This window comes from Phymastichus coffea, unplaced genomic scaffold (assembly GCF_024137745.1).
Source record: "Phymastichus coffea isolate CEN01 unplaced genomic scaffold, Cenicafe_Pcof_1.1 PCOF00005, whole genome shotgun sequence".
Taxonomy (NCBI): domain Eukaryota; kingdom Metazoa; phylum Arthropoda; class Insecta; order Hymenoptera; family Eulophidae; genus Phymastichus; species Phymastichus coffea.
The window spans coordinates 5,541,596-5,563,784 of NW_026706816.1; the positions used below are offsets into that span (position 1 = coordinate 5,541,596).

At 30.2% G+C, this 22,189-nt stretch overlaps 3 protein-coding genes across 6 annotated transcripts in view; 1 reads left to right on the forward strand and 2 right to left on the reverse strand.

Annotated features, from left to right (window-relative positions):
* The window catches only part of LOC131667483 (NAD(+) hydrolase sarm1), an 836,900-nt gene that overhangs the window by 85,917 nt on the left and 728,794 nt on the right, over nt 1-22,189 (reverse strand). Inside the window, exon 8 of one of the 4 annotated variants that reach the window (XM_058940927.1) lies at nt 4,373-4,782. The exons of the other annotated variants lie outside the window; for them this stretch is intronic. Within the exon in view, the coding sequence (XP_058796910.1) occupies nt 4,506-4,782 (277 nt within the window). The 3' untranslated portion in view covers nt 4,373-4,505. Of the gene's footprint in view, nt 1-4,372; nt 4,783-22,189 lie in introns of those variants that run through there. 4 annotated transcript variants of the gene reach the window in all.
* Nucleotides 2,283-4,501, reverse strand: LOC131667510 (glutamic acid-rich protein-like). The gene is made up of 5 exons (XM_058940964.1): nt 4,368-4,501; nt 3,500-3,827; nt 2,960-3,246; nt 2,686-2,896; nt 2,283-2,620 (listed from the first exon to the last, which is right to left on the reverse strand). The coding sequence occupies exons 2-5, from the start codon at nt 3,789-3,791 to the stop codon at nt 2,316-2,318; spliced, it is 1,095 nt and encodes a 364-aa protein (XP_058796947.1). The 5' UTR covers nt 3,792-3,827; nt 4,368-4,501; the 3' UTR covers nt 2,283-2,315.
* LOC131667501 (uncharacterized) lies at nt 5,828-11,419 on the forward strand. Its single transcript, XM_058940952.1, has 5 exons — nt 5,828-5,884; nt 5,961-6,129; nt 6,263-6,358; nt 6,454-6,519; nt 8,857-11,419. Exons 2-5 carry the CDS (start codon nt 5,977-5,979, stop codon nt 10,501-10,503), a joined length of 1,962 nt encoding a protein of 653 aa, XP_058796935.1. The 5' UTR covers nt 5,828-5,884; nt 5,961-5,976; the 3' UTR covers nt 10,504-11,419.

Below are 22,189 nucleotides of genomic sequence, written 5' to 3' on the forward strand. Positions count from 1 at the left end.
ACTTTGATAATAAATATTTTTTGAGAAAAATAAAAATTCACCTTACTTTTTGATCACACCTCGTATTCACCATTAATTTTAACTCTTTGTTTCCTATTACTTAGATAGCTTTTGATAAGTTCATACGCACTTCCTCTAATTTCATATCTATAGAGTTTTTTGAGTAGAATTTTGTGGTCCACAGTGTCCAAAGCTTTCGCTAGATCCAAGAAAGTTGCTGCTATTGATTTACTTTTGTCTAGTTGATTGTATATTGAGTTAGTTAGGTAGTATAGGGCATTTTTGGTGCTAAGACCTTTTCTAAAACCAAATTGTTTATTAGAAAATAAATTATGTTTGTTGAAAAAACTTGTAATCCTGATTTGTATTAATTTTTCAAAAATTTTGACGATATTTGATATTAAAGATATAGGTCTATAGTTTGTTGGTAGATACTTCTCTTTAGTTTTGTGGATAGGAATAATTTCAGCACTTTTTAATTCGTCAGGCCATATTTCTTTTTGTAAGCATAAATTAAAGATATAGGTCAACGGATCACTTATGTGGTTTATTATCATCTTTAGTATCTGAGTGTTGATGCCGTCAGATCCTCCATTTTTGTTGCCCATTTTTCTTATTGTTTGTTGAACTTCTATTCTATTTGTTAAATGTAGAAAAATACTGTTGTTGTTCATAGATGGTAGAGTAATGTTACTATTTATTGTTTGTCTAATATTATCACATATCTGTTTGCCTACTGTACTGAAAAATGTATTCATTTGTTCTGCAATGTCGTTTGAGTTTGTAATTTTATTATTACCTATTAATAGATGATTAATGTTATTGATTTTTTTGGTTTTCTTCCCAATTTTGTTGTTGATTATTTTCCATAGTTTTCGTGGTTGTATTGATTTGTTTTGATTTGATTTTTTTCATATTTTTCTTTAGCTAGATCTATGGTCTTTTTTAATGTTTCTACATAGTTTTTATATTTTTCTTTTTTTATTGCATTATTGGGATCTTTTTTCCAATTATTATAAAGTTTTTTTTTGTGTGTACATGATATCATTACTGCTTTAGTTATCCAATTACTCCTTGGGTTCATTTTATTCTTATTGTGTTTATTGTTATTAGATGATGCCGTAATACATGTTTGAATTTTTTCTATTAATTTGTTCGTAGCTAGATTAGGGTCTTTTATAATTTGTATGTTAGTCCAAACAGTTCTTTTGGCTTTATTTTTTAGTTTAAAATAGTTTATTATTTTGAAATTGGTTTTTTGTGTACATTTATAATTATTCCTTAAACTCATCATTATTGGGTAGTGATCATTGAAGGGTACGTTGAGGACGTAAGTTTTATATTTGACTTTTTCTAGCCTAACATAGATATTATCTATACATGTACCTTTGTTAATATCAATATTGGATGGTCTTGTTATGGTATGTAGTCCAGGGCAATATCCATTTTCTAGCAGTACTTGTAAAAAATCTTGATCTAGTATTTCTTCACTCAATATATCAAAATTAAAGTCTCCCATTAAAATATTGTTTTTATATTTTTTGTTTATTTTCAATAATTCTTTGAGATTCAATAGGAATTCAGATTTAGATAAATCATGAGATCTGTAAATTGCAGACAGCACCAAATTTTTGTTGTTTTCTAGTGTAATATTAGAGTTAATTATTTTTAATTTATCTATTTCAAGAATTTCTGTAATTTCAGTGATTTCTTCTTTCATATACAAAACAACTCCATCTGATTTGTTTATTTTACTTTCATTGTAATATATTTTATAGTCTGGAATATTGAACATTTCATGATTGTCTAAATTCCATGTTTCTGTGCATACTATTATATATGGTTTTTTTCGAGGTTCTTCAGAAATACTCCCTATAGAAAAAAATAACGTTATAAATAACGTTATTAAATGACATCATTTATAACGTTATCTATAACGTTATTTGGTGTTACGATTTGGAACATTTAATAATGTTATTTTTTTATCTAATAACGTCATTTCTATTAAAAAAATAACGTCATTTTTTGAATTAATAACGTAATTTACAGAAAATGACGTTAATTTTAAAAAGGTTGTGTGCTTTACGAATGGAGTAACGTTATTTTGCCGGACAATAACTTTATTTAAAGAAAATGACGTTATTTAAAAAAAAATAATTTGTGCTTTATTTTTATACTTATTTTTATACTTATAATAAATACAGTATCTTTAATATCGTTACATAATAAATAAAAATAAAATGATTTTTAGAACTTCAATAAATGCAGTTATGAAATGATAACAAAAATTATAAAAGGATTTCTTCATCAAACGATTAGAATGAGTTTTGAATTTCAAATTCATCTTCGGCTCGATCTTTATGGTTTTCATCTTCATCTTTATCTTCTTCATTTTCTTCTTCATCTTCTTCATTTTCCTCTTCATCTTCTTCATTTTCTTCTGAAGTTGTTCTATACCTCTCATGACGTACTTCCTCACAGGAAGAAAAATATTTGATTCGTTCTTGAGCAATTAGAATCCCCAGATATCTTCCAAATTTCTGAATAATCCGATTCTTTTCTTTTACGCTTGCGCTTTGAGAGATCATTTTGCGTTCGAATAAATATTGGGCATATCCCCCTGTAAATAAATACAAAATAAAGTAACAAATGGCTTGAAGGTACAATGAAAATAATATACATTACTTTTAAGAGCCTCGAATTTCTTGGGTTCAATAGCAACTCTGTTTTCAGTGTCTGCGGTTCGATTTACTTGCACCGCTAACTCAATAAACTCATGAGGTTTCCATACATGAAAAATAAGTTCTCTTAGAAACTTGTAGACTGTTGCCCGTTTGGCTTTTTTCCAAGCTTTATAAGGTACAGACACTCCGAAGTGGAGATGAAACATGGTTTTCTGAAAAATTAAAGAATTATAAGATTTATTGTCAAACAGTACAATAATAATATAAATATTTACCTTTTCATCATCATTTATGTCTTGTTCCCAGGTACTCAACTTTGGCCTCTTTATTTCGCAGTCTGACTCAGCGTAATCATCAGAATTATACAACACTGCTTTTAGCTTTCTGACATATTTCTTTTCTTTCTTCTTCTTATTCAGTTTGATCTTTTTTTTCAAAAATTTATCCTCGACAGCAGTTCGTTTCAACGGGAGTCTCTTAGCAGGCATGTAGCTGGTCGACGGTCTACTTTCTGCATCTGCACTGGTACTTGCATGATAACTACGAAAATTTTTTGGCAAACCTGTAACATACAAATATTTCACAATGTACTCGTTACACTGGGCTTTTCATTTTACACACACACACACACACACACACACACACACACACACACACACACACACACACACACACACACACACACACACACACACACACACACACACACACACACACACACACACACACACACACACACACACACACACACACACACACACACACACACACACACACACACACACACACACACACACACACACACACACACACACCTTCCAATACTATCTTGCATGGTGAATGCGGGTACCGTCTCGAGTAATTTGCAGAAACTGGAGAAGTCACATGGTCAGGAGTTTTAACATCTTCAACAGCATTCATATGTACTGAACAACCAGGACTATTATATGTACTATGTGCTTGTGACTGCTTCTGTAATTCCTCCAACTTTTTCTGCAGCTCTTCTATCAGTTTATCTTTATCTACTTGTTTAGGTTTGCAGTTGACTAATTCTTCATGAATATCAACGCTAAAATTTTCTTCCAGAGCATTTATTCTGTCATTCATAGACAATTTTGCCTCTGATATTGATGGTGGAAGACCCTGATTTTGAAAAATAAAATGTAAATCGTAACTGCTATATATATACGTGTGTGTGTGTGTGTGTGTGTGTGTGTGTGTGTGTGTGTGTGTGTGTGTGCGCGCGCGCGTGTGTGTGTGTGTGTGCGTGTGTGTGTGTGTGTGTGTGTGTGTGTGTGTGTGTGTGTAATATATATAAACAAAAATTTTACAGTGATTAGATAGTCATGCAATAAGTGCAAGGGTCTGGAATTTTCATTAAATGAAAAATGAAAATAATTATTACACTGAGATACCTATTAACAACCATTTCAGAGTTCATCAAACAAAGTTTGTCTTACCCAAGGATTCTATTATTATGAAAGTTTCAAATGTTCTTCGAAGAAAGAATTTTGACTTTCAAATTTTCTTCGAAGAAAGAATTTTGACTTTCAAATTTTCTTTGAAGAAAAATTATCAAATATTATTATTAAAATTAAATTATTATAAATTGATGATGAATTATTAATAAGTCAATATAGATACGAACTACATTAAATTAAATAGATTATATTGCATATAAACCTTGTTTGACGATTTCACTACAAATGTCTTCTTTCTCCCTTTTCTTTTAGACACAGGTGAATTTGTATTTGATTTGGTGGTACGTTCCTTATTTGCTAATTCATGGACTACAACACTGAGCCTTTTATTTGGTTTAGGCTATCTCGTCTTTCTTGCTTGTAAAGTTTCTTTGTCATCATTTATATCTAAAATTACTGCAGGTTCATATACTTTATGGCCATCAGCATCTTGTCCATTTGCAACGTATGCATCATAGGGAAAGTTTTTATCACTTGGATCATAACATCGTATATTTTGAACTGGAACAAATTTTACTTTTGCATTGTCTACATAGAATCTCACAGCAGCATAGCCTACTACATCCCCTAAGTCTGACATGCCACTGTCGTCATCACTCATTGTGGCTTTAGAAAATCTGAAAATAATATTTTTTATGTGACAGTATACCTATATATCTTTCTATATTACTTAAGCTCAGGAAAAGTAGATGTATTTGAAAATCTCAATTGAATATAATATTTGAATATTACTTCTATTCCCCCCTAACTATTTGTTGGAGATGATATCCAATATAGTCAGACTACTAAAATCCAGTTAAAAAGTACCATGTAACATATTTCATGTGTAAAGAATCAATTAAAAAAATTGGAACTTAATTTTGTGCAATATTATTTCAACTTTAAACTTTACCCAACATATATGAAGGAATCAAGCTATGTTCTACTTATATTACTTGTACTTAGAATTTTTCATGCAAACCAAGGAAAAATTTCTCTATTTAGTTTGATAATTTAGTATAAAAATTTGTATGCTTCAATTTTGAACAATAAAAATAATTAGTTGGAAAATTGCAGCTAAGATTTCACAGGTTGAATCTTACAATATTTAAAAAATAAATGCATGCAGTTTATGATAATGATAAGAAATAATTATATATAATACATACCTTGATAATGGTTTCTTAAGTAAAATAACTGCAGCTCATAAAGAGCACTTGTCAATAAATAATTTACTACAATAGAATTTTAATTTTTAATTCAAAGAAACATCCAGACCGAGCACGAAACAAAGAAAAAAATCAACAAGCATATATATCATAGTTCACACTATGTGTGACAAAGAAATTATATTCGATGGCGCGATACACCCTATTATCGTTGGTATCTAAGATTCACTTTTTGAAATAAATTGAAAATTGAATTATGATTTCGATTGTTCTTTGAACAAGATATAAATGTTATCTTACTATTTGTTAGTTTTTTTTACGACAGCTCCTTTAAAAGTGTCGAATTAATAACACTCGTGAAACACTTGTAAACTGCAGCCAGTCATTAACAATTCAATGCGGAACAAAATACATATTAGGCCTTGACATGTATGCTATCCTGGAAGTGACCTGCGCAGGATGGCTGCGCAGAAGTCGGTTGCCAGTTTATATGTATTTTATGATATACGATACGGTGGTTATATGGTTATGTTTTATGTTATAGTTTCATGATCATGACCAGGTGACAAAGGTAAGATGAAAATATTGATTTATAAATATATAGAAATACTATTTAAGTTTCTAACAAATTTACTGAAATATTATAGTTTTGTCTGTGAAACAATGGCTAACAATCGTAGATACAACCTAGGCAGAATTAATGTTGATATTAAAACGCCGAGAACTACACAATATAACAGGAAGAGAACAGTAGAGAGGAACGATTCTTCTTCAGATTCCAGTGTTGACAATCAAAGATGGCGAGAGAATTATGCTGTGAGTATTCAATTAACTTTTCAATTAATGAATGCATATAAGCCTAGATAGCATGTACGTAATTCCAAGCATGTATTAATTTATGAACTTAACAACATGTCTCATAAATATATTTGTTATGGTTTTATTTCAGCAAGTTTCAAACATTTTGCATGAAATTAATAATATTTCAAGCAATGATGAATCTACAACATCTCAATCATCTCCAGTATCATCAGAAAATGAATCAGTAAGTAGACTGATACTTAAATTCAGTGTATTATTCACTGCTATTATTATATCATAATTTATACTTAATAAAATTAATTAATATATATTTTATAGGAATGTAGTTTGTCATCTGCCAATCAAGTAATTGATGCTTTTTCTGGATCAACAGATGACGATGGTGTGAGTATAAATTTATTACATAAATGATCCACTCATTATTGAAAAAAATTTGGAAACTAAGAAAACAAATCCTATACCTTAATGTAAATGTAACCAAATGACCCTCAATATCGTTTTCTTAAATTCATATTTTTCATGAGTGGCATTAAGTGCAGTGAATTGTGTATGGTCAGTATACTTGTATATGTAAAGATTTAAAAATATCTTGCTAGTGTTCAAGCATTCATATTAAAAGTATATCTTCATTAGAGTATTGCTGTGATAGTATACATAGAACATTTGAAGAGTATAACACCAATTCACATTATACATTTATTTAGATGATTAAATTTTAGTATATAATTTTATACAATTAATCAAAAATTTTTCTATATTTATTAAATAATAAGCTTTCCATTTAAGTTACTTCTAGGCTTACTGTTGGTACATAATTATAATAGTAGATCACTTGAAAAGACCATAATGGATTAAAATCTGAAAAACTTATTGAAATTTGAATAAAATTTAATACATAACCATTATATGGCTGAAAGTTTCAAATATTAGTGTTTCAACTGAAATAGCTACAATATGTACGTTTGATCTGCTCCAAATACCTTTTATCATAAATTTACAAAAAAAAAATACTGCAAGTATAATTTTTTTAATTGTGATATACAATTTTTTAGCTTTACAAGTGGCATATTTATTTTTACAGAATAAAAATTCAATATAACAAATTTTGTTTCCACTTATCTAGTTTGTATTTGTACACTACATTACAGATATCTAGTATCAATAACAGAAAACTTTTGTCTAAAAATTATTTTGCTTAATGATAATGTAATCAACCGATTTCATTAATTAATTAATTAATGAAATTAATGAATTCATTAATTAATTAATTTCTTCATAACTCATTACTTGAAAATAATATTGAACATATATTAACTACCTAGTAAAATACTACTGCTGAGATTGTATACACAAAATTAACAATTGTAGTTGAAATTCGTAACATATATATTCGATGAAATAGATAACTAATTATAACTCATTTTAATTTAACAATTTAACATTTCATTTTAACCAATCTATGTTTTACCTAGATAAATTACCATTCTCAAATAGAAATTCTATCATATAAAAATTTTATGTAAAGAAGATTTTTGTCTATAGAAAAGAAAGTATTTCATTTTCAAAGTCAAATCATTAATTTTGAAAATGAATTTGTTAGATCGCGATTACTTTGTAATATTTGAAAAATATATATTTAAACTTATAATTTTGAATATTTAAGTTTACGTACTGTGAAGTTAAAAAAAATCTAGTATATAAATAAGTGCTTTTAAAACGGAATCTTGCAATCATAATAATTGTAGTAAGACTGATTGCTCATCAAATGGCTTTTTTTTAATAACGATATATTTTTTACCTTATGATCAAATTCTATGTTACAATTGAGAAATTATATTTCTGTGGCTTTTTTTAAACTATAATATTTATCGGAAAAATCTGAATTTTTTCCTATCGATAGATTAAATGGTGTTTTGCAACTGATACTTTTACGAAATCTGGTTAAAACGGCAGTGATACACCATAAAATATATAAATTTTATTACACGTTTTGTTTATTGATTTATAAATTAAGTATGGTAATTACAATTACTACAATAATTTTTAATAATTCGCAGTTAATACTAAAATATTATATACAGTTTTCCATATAAAAATGATTCAAATTTACAATAATATTACTGTTACGACATTAAGTAATAAGAAAGCGATAAATATTCGTGAAAATTTTTTAAGAATAAAAATTATCAAGTATACTCTTTAATTTTTCCATATTTAAGAAAACAAATCATTTTTTAAAATTACTATTTTCATTATTAACATCCGTTGAAACTTGGAGATTATTTTACTAAATTTTTTTTTTCGACACTGTGAAAATCCATATGTTATTTAACTCCGTATTTGCGATTTTATTTTAGGCGTGGAAGGAGGGGGTTATAACGTCATTCACCATAAATAACGTAATTGCTTTTCAGTAATAACGTTATTTAAGACAAAAAAGACGTTATTAATTTAATAAAAGAATCCCTTGTATTCAATTTAACACCGTATTTAGAATTTTATTTTAAGCGAGAAGGGGAGCGGTAAGAAGATGAATATAAATAAGCTAAAGTTAATTTTACCTTTTGATTTTTGCTCAAAATTCGATAGACACCTTCAATATTAAATAAATTCTATTTATCATCTATTTTTAATCATATCATCAACGTTGATTGTTTATAGTACAATAATGTATACGTAGATTTTTTATATTTTGCTTATATAATTCTTATTGTTTTTAAGGATCATGCAAGAAATGAACGTGAGCAATTGCTACACGAGCAAGACGACGATTATGCAAGTGATGATGATAACATCCAATATCAACATATATATGACTACCCATTTGTAGATGACAATGGAACACAAAATCGATTAGATGAGATACTGAACGATATCGTCAATGATGAAATTATTGATAGTAGAATCAACGTAAATAAAGCGGAAATATATTTAGGAGTTTTGAAATTTTCACTAGTTTACAACTTGCCCCAAGTTGCAATCGCAGATTTATTTAAGATGCTAAACATATTTTGTGCTACCTCCGTTTTACCTGATTCGAAATACTTAGTTAATGCAATTTTCAACTGCGAAAAAAATATTACTTATCACGCATTATGCCCTACCTGTAAGCGTTATGTTAAAGAGTTTCGGCGTGGAGAGGAACAGAATCATAACATACATTGCGTTTCTTGTAATTGCCGGTTTTCCTTGACTGATCCAACTTACCGAGATTTTTTCTGCATAATGAACCCAGACGAAGAAATAGCTTATTATCTTGAAGAGAATTGGACTTATTATGAATCAATAGTTGAGGCCCGTGTTAAAAATTCTGATAACATAAATGAATTCCACAGTGGTTTGTTGTATAAAAAGTTGAGAAATTCTTTACCTGATGATCGAAAAAATAAATTTATAACCGCGACTTTTAACAGCGATGGTTCACCAGTATTTGAAAGCTCTTCTTTCTCTATATGGCCAATACAAATCATAATCAATGAATTACCCTTTAAAGTCAGAACTTCAAAGCCAATAGTATGCGGACTATGGTTTGGTAGAAATAAGCCTGATATGAATATGTATTTTGAGCCATTTGTTAATCAAATGAATGCATTTTCGGATGAAGGAATTATCTGCAATATAAGAGATACAAAACATACTATTTATGTATATGCTATTTGCTCTTGTGATGATTCCGTTGCTCGCGCCCCTATGCAAGGCGTTACTCAATTCAATGGTTATTTTGGATGTAATTGGTGCTTACATCCGGGATATTACATTGCGGTAGGTAGGGGTGGAAGCGTTAAGTATATACTTTTGGATGAACCGATTAATGAGAGGAATGAAGCAGATACTTTGCGAGATGCGCGACAAGCTGTAGCTTCTGGTCAGTCCATTAACGGTGTCATTAATGAAACAGTTCTCAGTCGTCTCAACTACTTTAATATTGTATCCGGATTCGTTCCAGATCCAATGCATTACCTCGATTTAGGTATCGGGAAACAGTTTATGAAATACTGGTTTGACACTAAAAATATGCCTTATTCATTGACTAATATAGAAATCGATCAAGTGGATAACGTTTTAAAAGCCATAACTGTCCCTAGTAAACTCATGCGGAACTGTCGTTCTATACGAGATAGAAAGTATTGGAAAGCAAAAGAATACCAAAATTGGATATTATACTATAGTACAATTGTTCTTATTAAATTTCCTCGCATGAGATGCTACGCTATTCATTGGTCCTATCTAGTTAGGGCATACTATATTCTATTGCAAAATAATATAAGTCGGAACCAAATTCAAGAAGCATATCGTTTATTGACGACATTCGTTGTTCTAACAGAATTGTATTATTCAAGAAGTGCGATGACCTTCAATATACATTAGCTACTCCATACGGCACTCAGCGTCCTGAATTGGGGTCCTTTGTATTGTCACTCTGGCTACGGATTTGAAAATGGAAACGGATATATTGTGAAATTGGTACATGCTGCGAAAGGTGTTCAATATCAAATCTGTCGAATAATGGGTATGAACAGAAGCGATCGCATTTTGACAAAATTTATGTTACAAAACAATCCGAATTCAGAAATCTTGAGTTATGTTAAGTATTTAGAAACAAGAGAGTGTGCAAAAGTATTGACTACTCACATCGGAAGATATTTTGGAAAATTGACTTATTTAACACCTGAGTGGAGAAGAAGATTGAATTTATCTAACACGGCTAGAGTTTACCGAAAACTAGTTAAGATGGATTGCGTGTATTTATCTTGCGAGACTATAAGACTTAGATCAAATAATTCTTTTGCGATGACAGGTGACAATAATTTTGTACAAATTGTTTTTTTTATTATTGATACGTTGCAAAGGAAAGAGTACACTGTGTGTAAAGCAGTCGACGTTTTAGATATTTCTGATAATAATGATTTTGACGAATTTCAGATAAAAAGGATAATTACTATTAGTCAAGAATTAGAAGTTATAAGTACTGATTCATTACATAAAATTTGCGTTTATATGAATTACAACGATGAAAGATTCCTATGTTCTGTACCAAATGAATACTCTTATTAAACATCGAATAAGAAATTATAAATAACATGGGACGAAATTCTTTTTGGTAGTATTTCAATGAAATTTTGTAAAAAATGTTGTAATGCTCTTCTTAACTTTGTAAGTAAAAATTTATGAATACTCTACTTGTTTCTAATTTACATAAATCTAATTTATATGTAAATAAATCTTGTGATTATTTTATAATAATTATGTATTTATCATGATTTTAAATATTTTATGATATGGATTGGCGAACAAATAAAGAAAAGGATTAATGTAAATGTCAAGTATGATTATCATGTCATAACATAGCCTATGTGAATAACATTTTTCTACCACCGGAAAATGACTCCCTCAAAAATAACGTCATTTACTATAAAATAACGTTATTTGATTCCTAGAGCCTACATATCTTTGGACAATTACGTTATTCTCTGCAAATGACGTTATTACCTTGTTACAAATTTATTCTACTGAAGATAACGTTATTTGCTATTAATAACGTTATTGGCCCGCGAAATAACGTTATTCCATTCGTAAAGCACAAAATTTTTTTTGGAAAAAACGTCATTTTCTGTAAATTACGTTATTGGTCCGCGAAATAACGTTATTGCATTCGTAGAGCACAAAATTTTTTTTTGGAAAAAACGTCATTTTCTGTAAATTACGTTATTGGTCCGCGAAAGAACGTTATTCCGTTCGTAAAGCACAAAATCTTTTTTTGAAAATAACGTCGTTTTCATTAAATAACGTTATTAATTCCAAAAATGACGTCATTTTTAAATAAAAAATGACGATATTAGATAAAAAATAACATTATTAAATGTTCCAAATCGTAACACCAAATAACGTTATAAATAACGTTATAAGTGACGTCATTTAATAACGTTATTTATAACGTTATTTTTTTCTATAGGGCTAGTAATTTATTGTAATTTTTTTTAGGCTTCTGATGTTTAGACAAAGAATGATATTATTTTCTTTACATATACAGGGTGAGTCATTTTAATTTCCCCAGTCTAATAACTTTTGAAGCAAGCAAATTACGCAAAAATGTTTCAGACCAAAGTTGTAGGGGTTCAAGGGGGACATCTAGGGGTGACTTTGAAATTGACCTTGAGCTCGACCTTGACGGCTTTCTCAAGGTCAAGTCTATTTTTTTATTGGGAACCCCTATTTCTGACCTCGGAATCGGAAAGAGCGGGAAATTTGACATCCAGATAACATCTTTTAACATGGGTCAAAATAAACCCTTAAGGTCATGGTAAGGTCAAAACTATCCTGGAACAAGAATCGAACAATGTAAGCAAAATACGAAAAAATGACTCAGAAAAAAGTTGTAGGAGTTCAAGGGGGACGTCTAGGGGTGACTTTGAAATTGACCTTGAGCTTGACCTTGACGGCTTTCTCAAGGTCAAGTCTATTTTTTTATTGGGAACCCTTATTTCTGACCTCGGAATCGGAAAGAGCAGGAAATTTTACAGGATTTAAATTTTTTAAATTTAATTTTTTTAAATTTTACGGGACTATTCTTGTTTCCGTTCCCTATCCTTTTTTATTTTTCACCGGACTGTATGATTATTATTAATAAATTTCAAATATTGGAAGTTGTTGCTAATAATTTGCTATTACAAGTCTATTAAATTAATGAAACTATTTCAGTATCAATCTGATGTTCTGCAAAGAAATAAGAGTAAAAGTTAAATACATAAGGATAAATTTCATGTTCAATGAAGAATCTATTACATTTGGAAGTCGTTTAGAAAGTAATCGCAATACGTTCAGTCGTGATTTCAATTTTGAAAAAGCTTTAAATATTACTTTTGTTTTAACCATGCTTGTGTTCATTGTATCACTATCATTATTTCTTCATATTTGAATAAGAGACCTTTCTTATTGGCCTGCGCGATCACCGGACTTAACTTCCCCAGATTTCTTCCTTTGGGGATACTTAAAAAATACTGTGTTCGCTGAAGCGCCCACAACAAGGGAGAATATGATAGAAAGGATTAGAGTTGCATGTAGACAAATCTCTAGAGATATCTTACTGCGCACTATTGAAAGCTTCGAACAGAGGCTCAGGCAATGCATCGACGTAAATGGTAATAATTTCGAGCAAAACCGATAGGAAATAAGTTTATTCTAGTTTCATCACGAATCGTGAGAGGCAAGGGGACTCACATTAATAAAGCACCCCAAATCGTGAGAGGCAAGGGGATTCACGTTAATAAAGCACCCCGAATCGTGAGAGGCAAGGGGACTCACGTTAATAAAGCACCCCAGAGGGAACATAATCCTATTACGTCCACGTCGTTGTTCCTGGGTAGTGCTAAAGATAGGAAGTTTATGATCTTAAACATCAGCATCGTTAGTACATGGCCAGTCCCTTACTCTTTGGAAGTTTATTTAACAACGGTCATATGCGATAAAAGCTTCGCCTCGAAATGTAACAAAAATAAGAGAATTTTCAAGAATTTGACCTTTGCTTCACATTGAGAATAGAAGTACGACAAAGGTCTTCGATGCTCGTTAAACCTTTTGATGTTTGAAAGCGGCTTCAATTTCTTAAGTAATAACTGAAATATTGTTTATGTTCTTATGAAAAAAAACTAAATAGATACTTGAACGTAAAATTTCCCGCTCTTTCTGATCCTGAGATCAGAAATAGGGATTTCCATTAAAAAAATAGAAATGACCTTGAGAAAACCGTCAAGGTCAAGCTCAAGGTCAATTTCAAAGTCATCCCTAGATGTCCCCCTTGAACCCCTACAACTTTGGTCTGAAACATTTTTGCGTAATTTGCTTGTTTCAAAAGTTATTAGACTGGGGAAATTAAAATGACTCACCCTGTATATTTGTTTAGATCATCAATATTATCTGTTTTATGTTCATTTTCAAATATAATATCATATAAGCTGTTATCCATATTGTAATATTGCAGAAAACTATTTAGTATTCCTGGTTTTATTACCTGTTGGACTTGGTGTAGATAATGATGATAACGATAAACTGTTATTTATTCTCGGACGGTTATATATCTTGCGGGTGTTTGTTTCAAAGTTTATTCTACCAAAATATCTTTGATGAGTTGGTTGAGTTAGATAATCTGTCATTTCAATATACCTTTTTATTTTCATTTTTAAAACTTCACACATTTCGCTGTCGATGGCACTATGGTTTACGTTGTAGTTTTTACTATATGTTTCATTGTGGAAAATGCAGTTTGGACATTGGAGTATGCTGCTACTACACATTTTTGCTTGGTGCTTGCCAGCACATTTATAACACGTTGGCTCTTTTTTTGCTTTTTCACACTTTCCGCCGCCGTGGCCAAAACCTGAGCAGTTGTAACACGGATATGTGTTGATGACGTCAAAGACTCTGCAGTTTTGACATCCAATAAATAATTTGTTACTATTGTTTTTTATATGTTTATATACAATAGATGGAACTTCTATTATTGCAGTTACTGTTTTATTTTTTTCATTTGTAAATACATGATTTACTTTGCATTTTTCTTCGTATTGACTAAAATTTCTTGCATTAATATCAGTTTCTATATCTTTTACATTTGTTGTGAAAGCTTTAGAAATTCCTACTACTTTAACTATCGGTTTACGTATTTCTTCTTTTAGAACAGTAAGTGCCGGTAGTTTTTTTTGTAAAGTTTTTTCTTACACTGTGACATTTTCTTCGGTCATGCAGTTGATAATTATTGTGTCAGTATTTTTAACTTGTACACTTTTTGTTTGTATGTTTTTGTCTTTAATTAAGTAATGTGCTACTTGATTTTCTAAGTTTATGATATCATTACTCTTTTTCTTTATTATTAATCTTGGTATTCTTTTGGGTTTAGGTGTTGGTAGTGCAATTGTTTCAGCATATGTTTTTCTCATAATGTTAGTATTTGCATTTTTATTTTGTTTTTCTTTAATTAGTAGTTCATTGAGCAATTCATGTTTTTCTTTTGTTTCTTTGTACAGTTCTTTCAATAGGTTATTTTCGGCTTTTAATTGTTGTAATTCATCCAAATCATTGATCTGCGTTACATCCATATGATCATCTTTTTCATTTAAAATTTGCTTTTCATGCACAAGCTCATTTAATATTTCCAGTTTTATTTGTTCTCTACTTACAAGTTTGAATTATGTTATGAAAGCACTAGCTTGTTCACTTAAGTCCCCATATGGCAAGTTTGATGGTAGTGCAAAATTTGAATGCTCTTGGCATATTATGAATGAGCTGTTTATTAGTTTGATTGCATTTCCCGCATGGATTTTTGCTACTATTTCACTCGTATGATAGAAATTTCCACATACTAAACACACAACTGCTCCTACTTTTGTATTTGGATGACACTTGAAATGCTTATGTAGCGATGATGCGTCAGGCGGTTGCACTTCCGCACCGCTTGACGGCGACATCGCGACTGAAATGCGATTAAAAAATAATAATTAAAAAATATAGTTACTTCTGGGAACAAATTTTGAATAAACAGGTTATGTAGATAACCTGTTGAATAATTGATAAAATGAAATAGTTTCATTTTTTATGTCCAGTGATACATAATTGAATATATATATATATATATTTAATGCACATTAAAAATAAAAAATTCTTATCTTCAATAAGTTAAAAAACTAATTTTTTTTATATAATATCGACTAACATCAGGACTCAAAATGTCATTGCAAGAGAATTCTGACCAAGTAATAACATATACAAGTGATGAGGAAGTTGGTTACTTGATGGAATCACCTGAAAAGGATTTTAATGTGTAAGTCACTTCCTTTTATTTAATTTTGTCATAAATCCATCATTCTAAAATTCTCATTGACTGTGTGCGCTGTATTATTGTTTGTTATAAATCTAAAATTCTCATTGACTGTGTACGCTGTATTGTTCCATTGATTTTTTTTATATTTTCAGAGAATTTATTGGCTATATCAAAACTGTTTATGGGCGTTGTACTGTTCTAGTAAGAGGAATAGAAACTGAATTATTCAAGTGCCTGATCACTAATGGGACGTACAATATAATGTTATTAATTTGGGACCCAATACAAATCAATAAGTTAGCGAGAGAGATAATTGCTGATCGGGAATATATAATATATATATTTATTTTTTAATGTAGTAATTGTAAATTATAATTATTAATTCAAAAATGTACTTTTTTTAGATACTTCATATCGATGGAGCTGAGGGGCAAGTTGTTACTAAAAGGCAAGCAAAGAATGTTCTAAATTACGAACTGATTATCCAACCTGAAACTAAAGTAGAATTTAAAGGATACTATATCTACACTGTGCCAATGGACGTGGAAATTCCTACGATACAATTCATTGATATTCCAAAGGCTGTTGGAAAAATAAGTACGTTTTTTTATAAACTTAATTTCATAAAACTAACGTTCAATGATATTTTTAATTTTCAGCAGTCAAAGCCTACATCAAGACAATCCTTGTCGCTGCTTATAACAGAGCTGGACCTTTAGGATTCGGTACAGGCTCAATTACGGAAGGCATCCATAAATTGCCTGTCCGTATAACATCTTTTAAAATTGAAGACTCTGTAGATCATTTCAAAGGGACTTGCGTTATGGTGACAGGGACTGTCAGTACATTTGGTAAGCTTTTTTTAATAAATTTCTGTATGTCAAGTAGTAATTATGTGTGTCTGAAAATTAATATGTGGACAATCCGTATTTTTTATTTTTAGATCCTCTGACGTTGGTCTGTCCAGATATTTCCTATTTTAAATTACTGAAGGAAGAAGATTGTATAGATACAAATAAAGTTTCCAAGGCAAATAAACCTTTGAAACGGTGTGCCAAACAAGGTGATACCAGCACCGTTATAGCTAAAAAGTTAGCTATATAAAGAAAACGTCTCAAATAATACTTTTTTAGAATGCGAAAACTTATTTATATTTATTATTACAGTTTGAATAATTCAATTTTAATAACTTATGTATTTTTTATATTATGACAGTATTGATTCACAAAGAATTATATTAGTGGTACTTAAAGACTATTAGATTAAGACTTGTAGATGTATATACCAAATATATAGGTTTGTGATAATACTGATATTGGTTACTATGTGACATAAAGATATTATACATATACATAGGTCTGTGATAATAATACTGGCATTAGGATTACCAGTCTATTAAGTATCCACTCGGTATCGATGAGTACTGTTATTGTAGTTTCAATTTACTTTATTTGATGTGATATGCACTGCATGTATAAGAAGCTATGTACTTTAATTATGGAAAAATGAAGACGTGTATAAAAAAGCTAGTACTTGTAAAACTTACTGTGTTAAACAAAAAAAAATTAAGACTTGTAAAACTACGTACTGTATTATAAAAGAAAATTAAGACTTGTTAAACATGTAATGTATTTAATTTATTAAAAAAATAAGACTTGCAAAACTTGTAACACTGAAACTTTGTACTACTGAATCAAGGGTATGTAATAAAATTCTAAAAAGAGACGTTGATATTTATTAGAAACATTGTAATATAAAAAAAGGTTGTTTTTAAAAACATTTATATTTAAGGTTGGCAACAACATTAAGAATTTAAGGTTGGCAACAACATTAAGAATATTTAGTTAGTTTTTGTATTTCAAACAATTTTAATTCGTAATTGAGCGTTTTTCGGTAGCAATACCATTTTCTTTTCTTTTCACTAGATGGCGGTAGTTCTCCATCTGAGACGCTGATATGACAACATGCATGCGTATTTAAGATTAGAGACGAAATTCAGAGATTGAAAGGTTATGTTGTTAGGCAAGAATTATTTAAAAAATTCGATTAGTAGTATTGCTGAGGTGTGCGTAGGCTGTTTTATAACTTCTATTATTGATTTGTGCTTTTTTGGGTTAGTTTGTGTTAATAGTTTGTGTAGTTTTTTAATTTAGTAAGTCTCCTTGAGCTGTTTAGTTAGGACAATTCCAAATAATGTGATGTTTTGGTAATTCACCTGCATATAGATAATTTTTATTGATTGATTTTATCACCTAAAGAAGAGTTGTTAATAGTATAAACTTGGCTGAGAGGTATTCATAGTGGTTATATATTTTTGATTCACTATCTAAAACGTATAGAGGGATAGAAGTTCTATTCTATATCCTAAAGTTCTATATCCTAAATCTTGATTTTGAATAATGTCAATTTTGGAATTGAGATGGTAGAGATGTGTATTAGAAAGAGACTGTATTCGATGCTAACGGGCTTCTGATAACTAATGTGTAGATTTTGAGGGTGCCCACACCACCATTTACCTGTTAATGCTTTTAGTATGTTAATAGTCTGCTCTAATGATTATATATTGAGCATGTTTATTCCAAGTAAGGTATATATCTATCAATAAACTAAGATACTTGACTTGTTTAGAGGGATTTTAGGAGTGATTGCAGAAGCGTGAAATATGTTTTTTAATTTCAAGGGATTTATCATTGGTTTGAGGGTTTTTAGTGTATATTTCAAGTTTAATGTAATTAAAAAAGTTGTTTACAGCTTTTGGTGTACGTTAGAACATACTAATTATTTCTATGATGTTTTTTCCAGCATCATATCCTCATATTATATATATCTGGTTATATATATCTGGTAAACCAGAAACATATAGGCTGTTCAGAGATTCCAGTGCTCTTATTATAAGGATACTCTAAACTATTTTGTTTTGAAGTATACGTGGTATGTAAATCATCTTATTTTAATTGAATATTATATCAATCTTCTTATTTTAAATGTAATTTTTATTTTTAAGAATTAGATTAAGATCAAGGATTACTGGGTCCATTTTATCATCAAAGACATCTTTGATGTCAATAAAGACACCGGTAACAATATTGTGCCACCAAAATTGATGCATGCGCAAAGATACATGTTAATAAGAGGTACGTTGAAGTTGTATATACTAATTGCTTAAAGCTCCATTCAAACAAATATAATTTTATTTTGTTTCTGACATTACTCAATATGACAGATAAATTCTAAATTTTAATAATCAGTTACTGTTATCATGTACTCTTGAAAATCACATTATGTTCTGCGTTTTTATGCATAATATGGTCGATATTCACAAAGTAATATACACAAAATTGAAATCAAATATAAATGAAATAAAAAATGTAAAGATTCTCAATTTATCAGTTCAAAATAGGTATTAAATATTTCGTTCAAGTATGTGTCGTAATTTGATATTTATATATTGAGTTTTTATATATTTTGGAACAAATATTATTAGTTTTCATACTATGAGATATCAAGAAATTTTCGATTTTTCCAAAATCGTTCAATTTACCGCCCTATCCAAGATAGCAATAATTACTCAGGTATTATTATTGAAAATAGTGAAAATTATTTATATATAATCATTATGAAATGTTAAAATCAGCTTGCTCGGCATTTCATATGTATGCGCATGCGCGCGTTTTGTGGGAGCGTGTGTGTGCTGTGTCTTCAAGTAAAGGCCTGCGAGCCGCCGATTCTATATACAAGCAAGGAGCTCATTCCTTCTGCAATCGCTTGGCAGTGCGCAGCAATAAACACTTTTTCCTATTGCAACTCGTGTGTATTTTTAATATCCTCCGCCTATATTACAACATGAAATAAAAATACTTTTATGGTATAGGAATTCAACATTACATACAAAAAGAAATTTATAATGATATCATTTTTGATTTTAAAGATTAAAAAAAACTGTAGTTCTACAATTACTACAATTACAGTAAATGATGTTTATATAGGAATAATCACTTCATTATTATTTTATTATCAACCAATTAACCAAGCGGAGCCCCACTAGTATATACAGGGTGAGTCATTTTAATTTCCCCAGTCTAATAACTTTTAAAACAAGCAAATTACGCAAAAATGTTTCAGACCAAAGTTGTAGGGGTTCAAGGGGGACATCTAGGGGTGACTTTGAAATTGACCTTGAGCTTGACCTTGACGGTTTTCTCAAGGTCATTTCTATTTTTTTAATGGAAATCCCTATTTCTGATCTCAGGATCAGAAAGAGCGGGAAATTTTACGTTCAAGTATCTATTTAGTTTTTTTTCATAAGAACATAAACAATATTTCAGTTTTTACTTAAGAAATTGAAGCCGCTTTCAAACATCAAAAGGTTTAACGAGCATCGAAGACCTTTGTCGTACTTCTATTCTCAATGTGAAGCAAAGGTCAAATTCTTGAAAATTCTCTTATTTTTGTTACATTTCGAGGCGAAGCTTTTATCGCATATGACCGTTGTTAAATAAACTTCCAAAGAGTAAGGGACTGGCCATGTACTAACGATGCTGATGTTTAAGATCATAAACTTCCTATCTTTAGCACTACCCAGGAACAACGACGTGGACGTAATAGGATTATGTTCCCTCTGGGGTGCTTTATTAACGTGAGTCCCCTTGCCTCTCACGATTCGGGGTGCTTTATTAACGTGAATCCCCTTGCCTCTCACGATTTGGGGTGCTTTATTAATGTGAGTCCCCTTGCCTCTCACGATTCGTGATGAAACTAGAATAAACTTATTTCCTATCGGTTTTGCTCGAAATTATTACCATTTACGTCGATGCATTGCCTGAGCCTCTGTTCGAAGCTTTCAATAGTGCGCAGTAAGATATCTCTAGAGATTTGTCTACATGCAACTCTAATCCTTTCTATCATATTCTCCCTTGTTGTGGGCGCTTCAGCGAACACAGTATTTTTTAAGTATCCCCAAAGGAAGAAATCTGGGGAAGTTAAGTCCGGTGATCGCGCAGGCCAATAAGAAAGGTCTCTTATTCAAATATGAAGAAATAATGATAGTGATACAATGAACACAAGCATGGTTAAAACAAAAGTAATATTTAAAGCTTTTTCAAAATTGAAATCACGACTGAACGTATTGCGATTACTTTCTAAACGACTTCCAAATGTAATAGATTCTTCATTGAACATGAAATTTATCCTTATGTATTTAACTTTTACTCTTATTTCTTTGCAGAACATCAGATTGATACTGAAATAGTTTCATTAATTTAATAGACTTGTAATAGCAAATTATTAGCAACAACTTCCAATATTTGAAATTTATTAATAATAATCATACAGTCCGGTGAAAAATAAAAAAGGATAGGGAACGGAAACAAGAATAGTCCCGTAAAATTTAAAAAAATTAAATTTAAAAAATTTAAATCCTGTAAAATTTCCTGCTCTTTCCGATTCCGAGGTCAGAAATAAGGGTTCCCAATAAAAAAATAGACTTGACCTTGAGAAAGCCGTCAAGGTCAAGCTCAAGGTCAATTTCAAAGTCACCCCTAGACGTCCCCCTTGAACTCCTACAACTTTTTTCTGAGTCATTTTTTCGTATTTTGCTTACATTGTTCGATTCTTGTTCCAGGATAGTTTTGACCTTACCATGACCTTAAGGGTTTATTTTGACCCATGTTAAAAGATGTTATCTGGATGTCAAATTTCCCGCTCTTTCCGATTCCGAGGTCAGAAATAGGGGTTCCCAATAAAAAAATAGACTTGACCTTGAGAAAGCCGTCAAGGTCGAGCTCAAGGTCAATTTCAAAGTCACCCCTAGATGTCCCCCTTGAACCCCTACAACTTTGGTCTGAAACATTTTTGCGTAATTTGCTTGTTTCAAAAGTTATTAGACTGGGGAAATTAAAATGACTCACCCTGTATATATTGCTGTGTTCATTAACTTCTATTTGATATTAATCTATTATTAAAAAATGTCTTCATTTTTTAAAATCAATTTAGTATAAGCAATTTTATAAAATATTTATTTGTTCTTCAACTTAATTATACATTTTTTCTTTTATTTCAGGAATTCTTAGGACTATATCTACGGATTGCTTATTTTTTTAATACAGTATTTTTTTCTATACTACTTTATTGTATTATTGAGATAAATTAGTAGTATAGCAATGTATGTTCCAGCACACCTGCGGGGGGTCTGTAACCCTTTGACCCCACCTGGCTTAACCCTTTTATGTTAATAATAATTAT

Bases quoted from the DNA above. Each gene is read 5' to 3' on its own strand.
- LOC131667510 (XM_058940964.1), bottom strand. From the start codon at position 3,791: ATGAATGACAGAATAAATGCTCTGGAAGAAAATTTTAGCGTTGATATT. The intron at 3,247-3,499 runs GTGTGTGTGTGT...TGTATGTTACAG, and splicing joins ATGCAAGATAGTATTGGAAG to GTTTGCCAAAAAATTTTCGT. The intron at 2,897-2,959 runs GTAAATATTTAT...TTAATTTTTCAG, and splicing joins ACATAAATGATGATGAAAAG to AAAACCATGTTTCATCTCCA.
- LOC131667501 (XM_058940952.1), top strand. From the start codon at position 5,977: ATGGCTAACAATCGTAGATACAACCTAGGCAGAATTAATGTTGATATT. The intron at 6,130-6,262 runs GTGAGTATTCAA...GTTTTATTTCAG, and splicing joins GATGGCGAGAGAATTATGCT to CAAGTTTCAAACATTTTGCA. The intron at 6,520-8,856 runs GTGAGTATAAAT...ATTGTTTTTAAG, and splicing joins GATCAACAGATGACGATGGT to GATCATGCAAGAAATGAACG.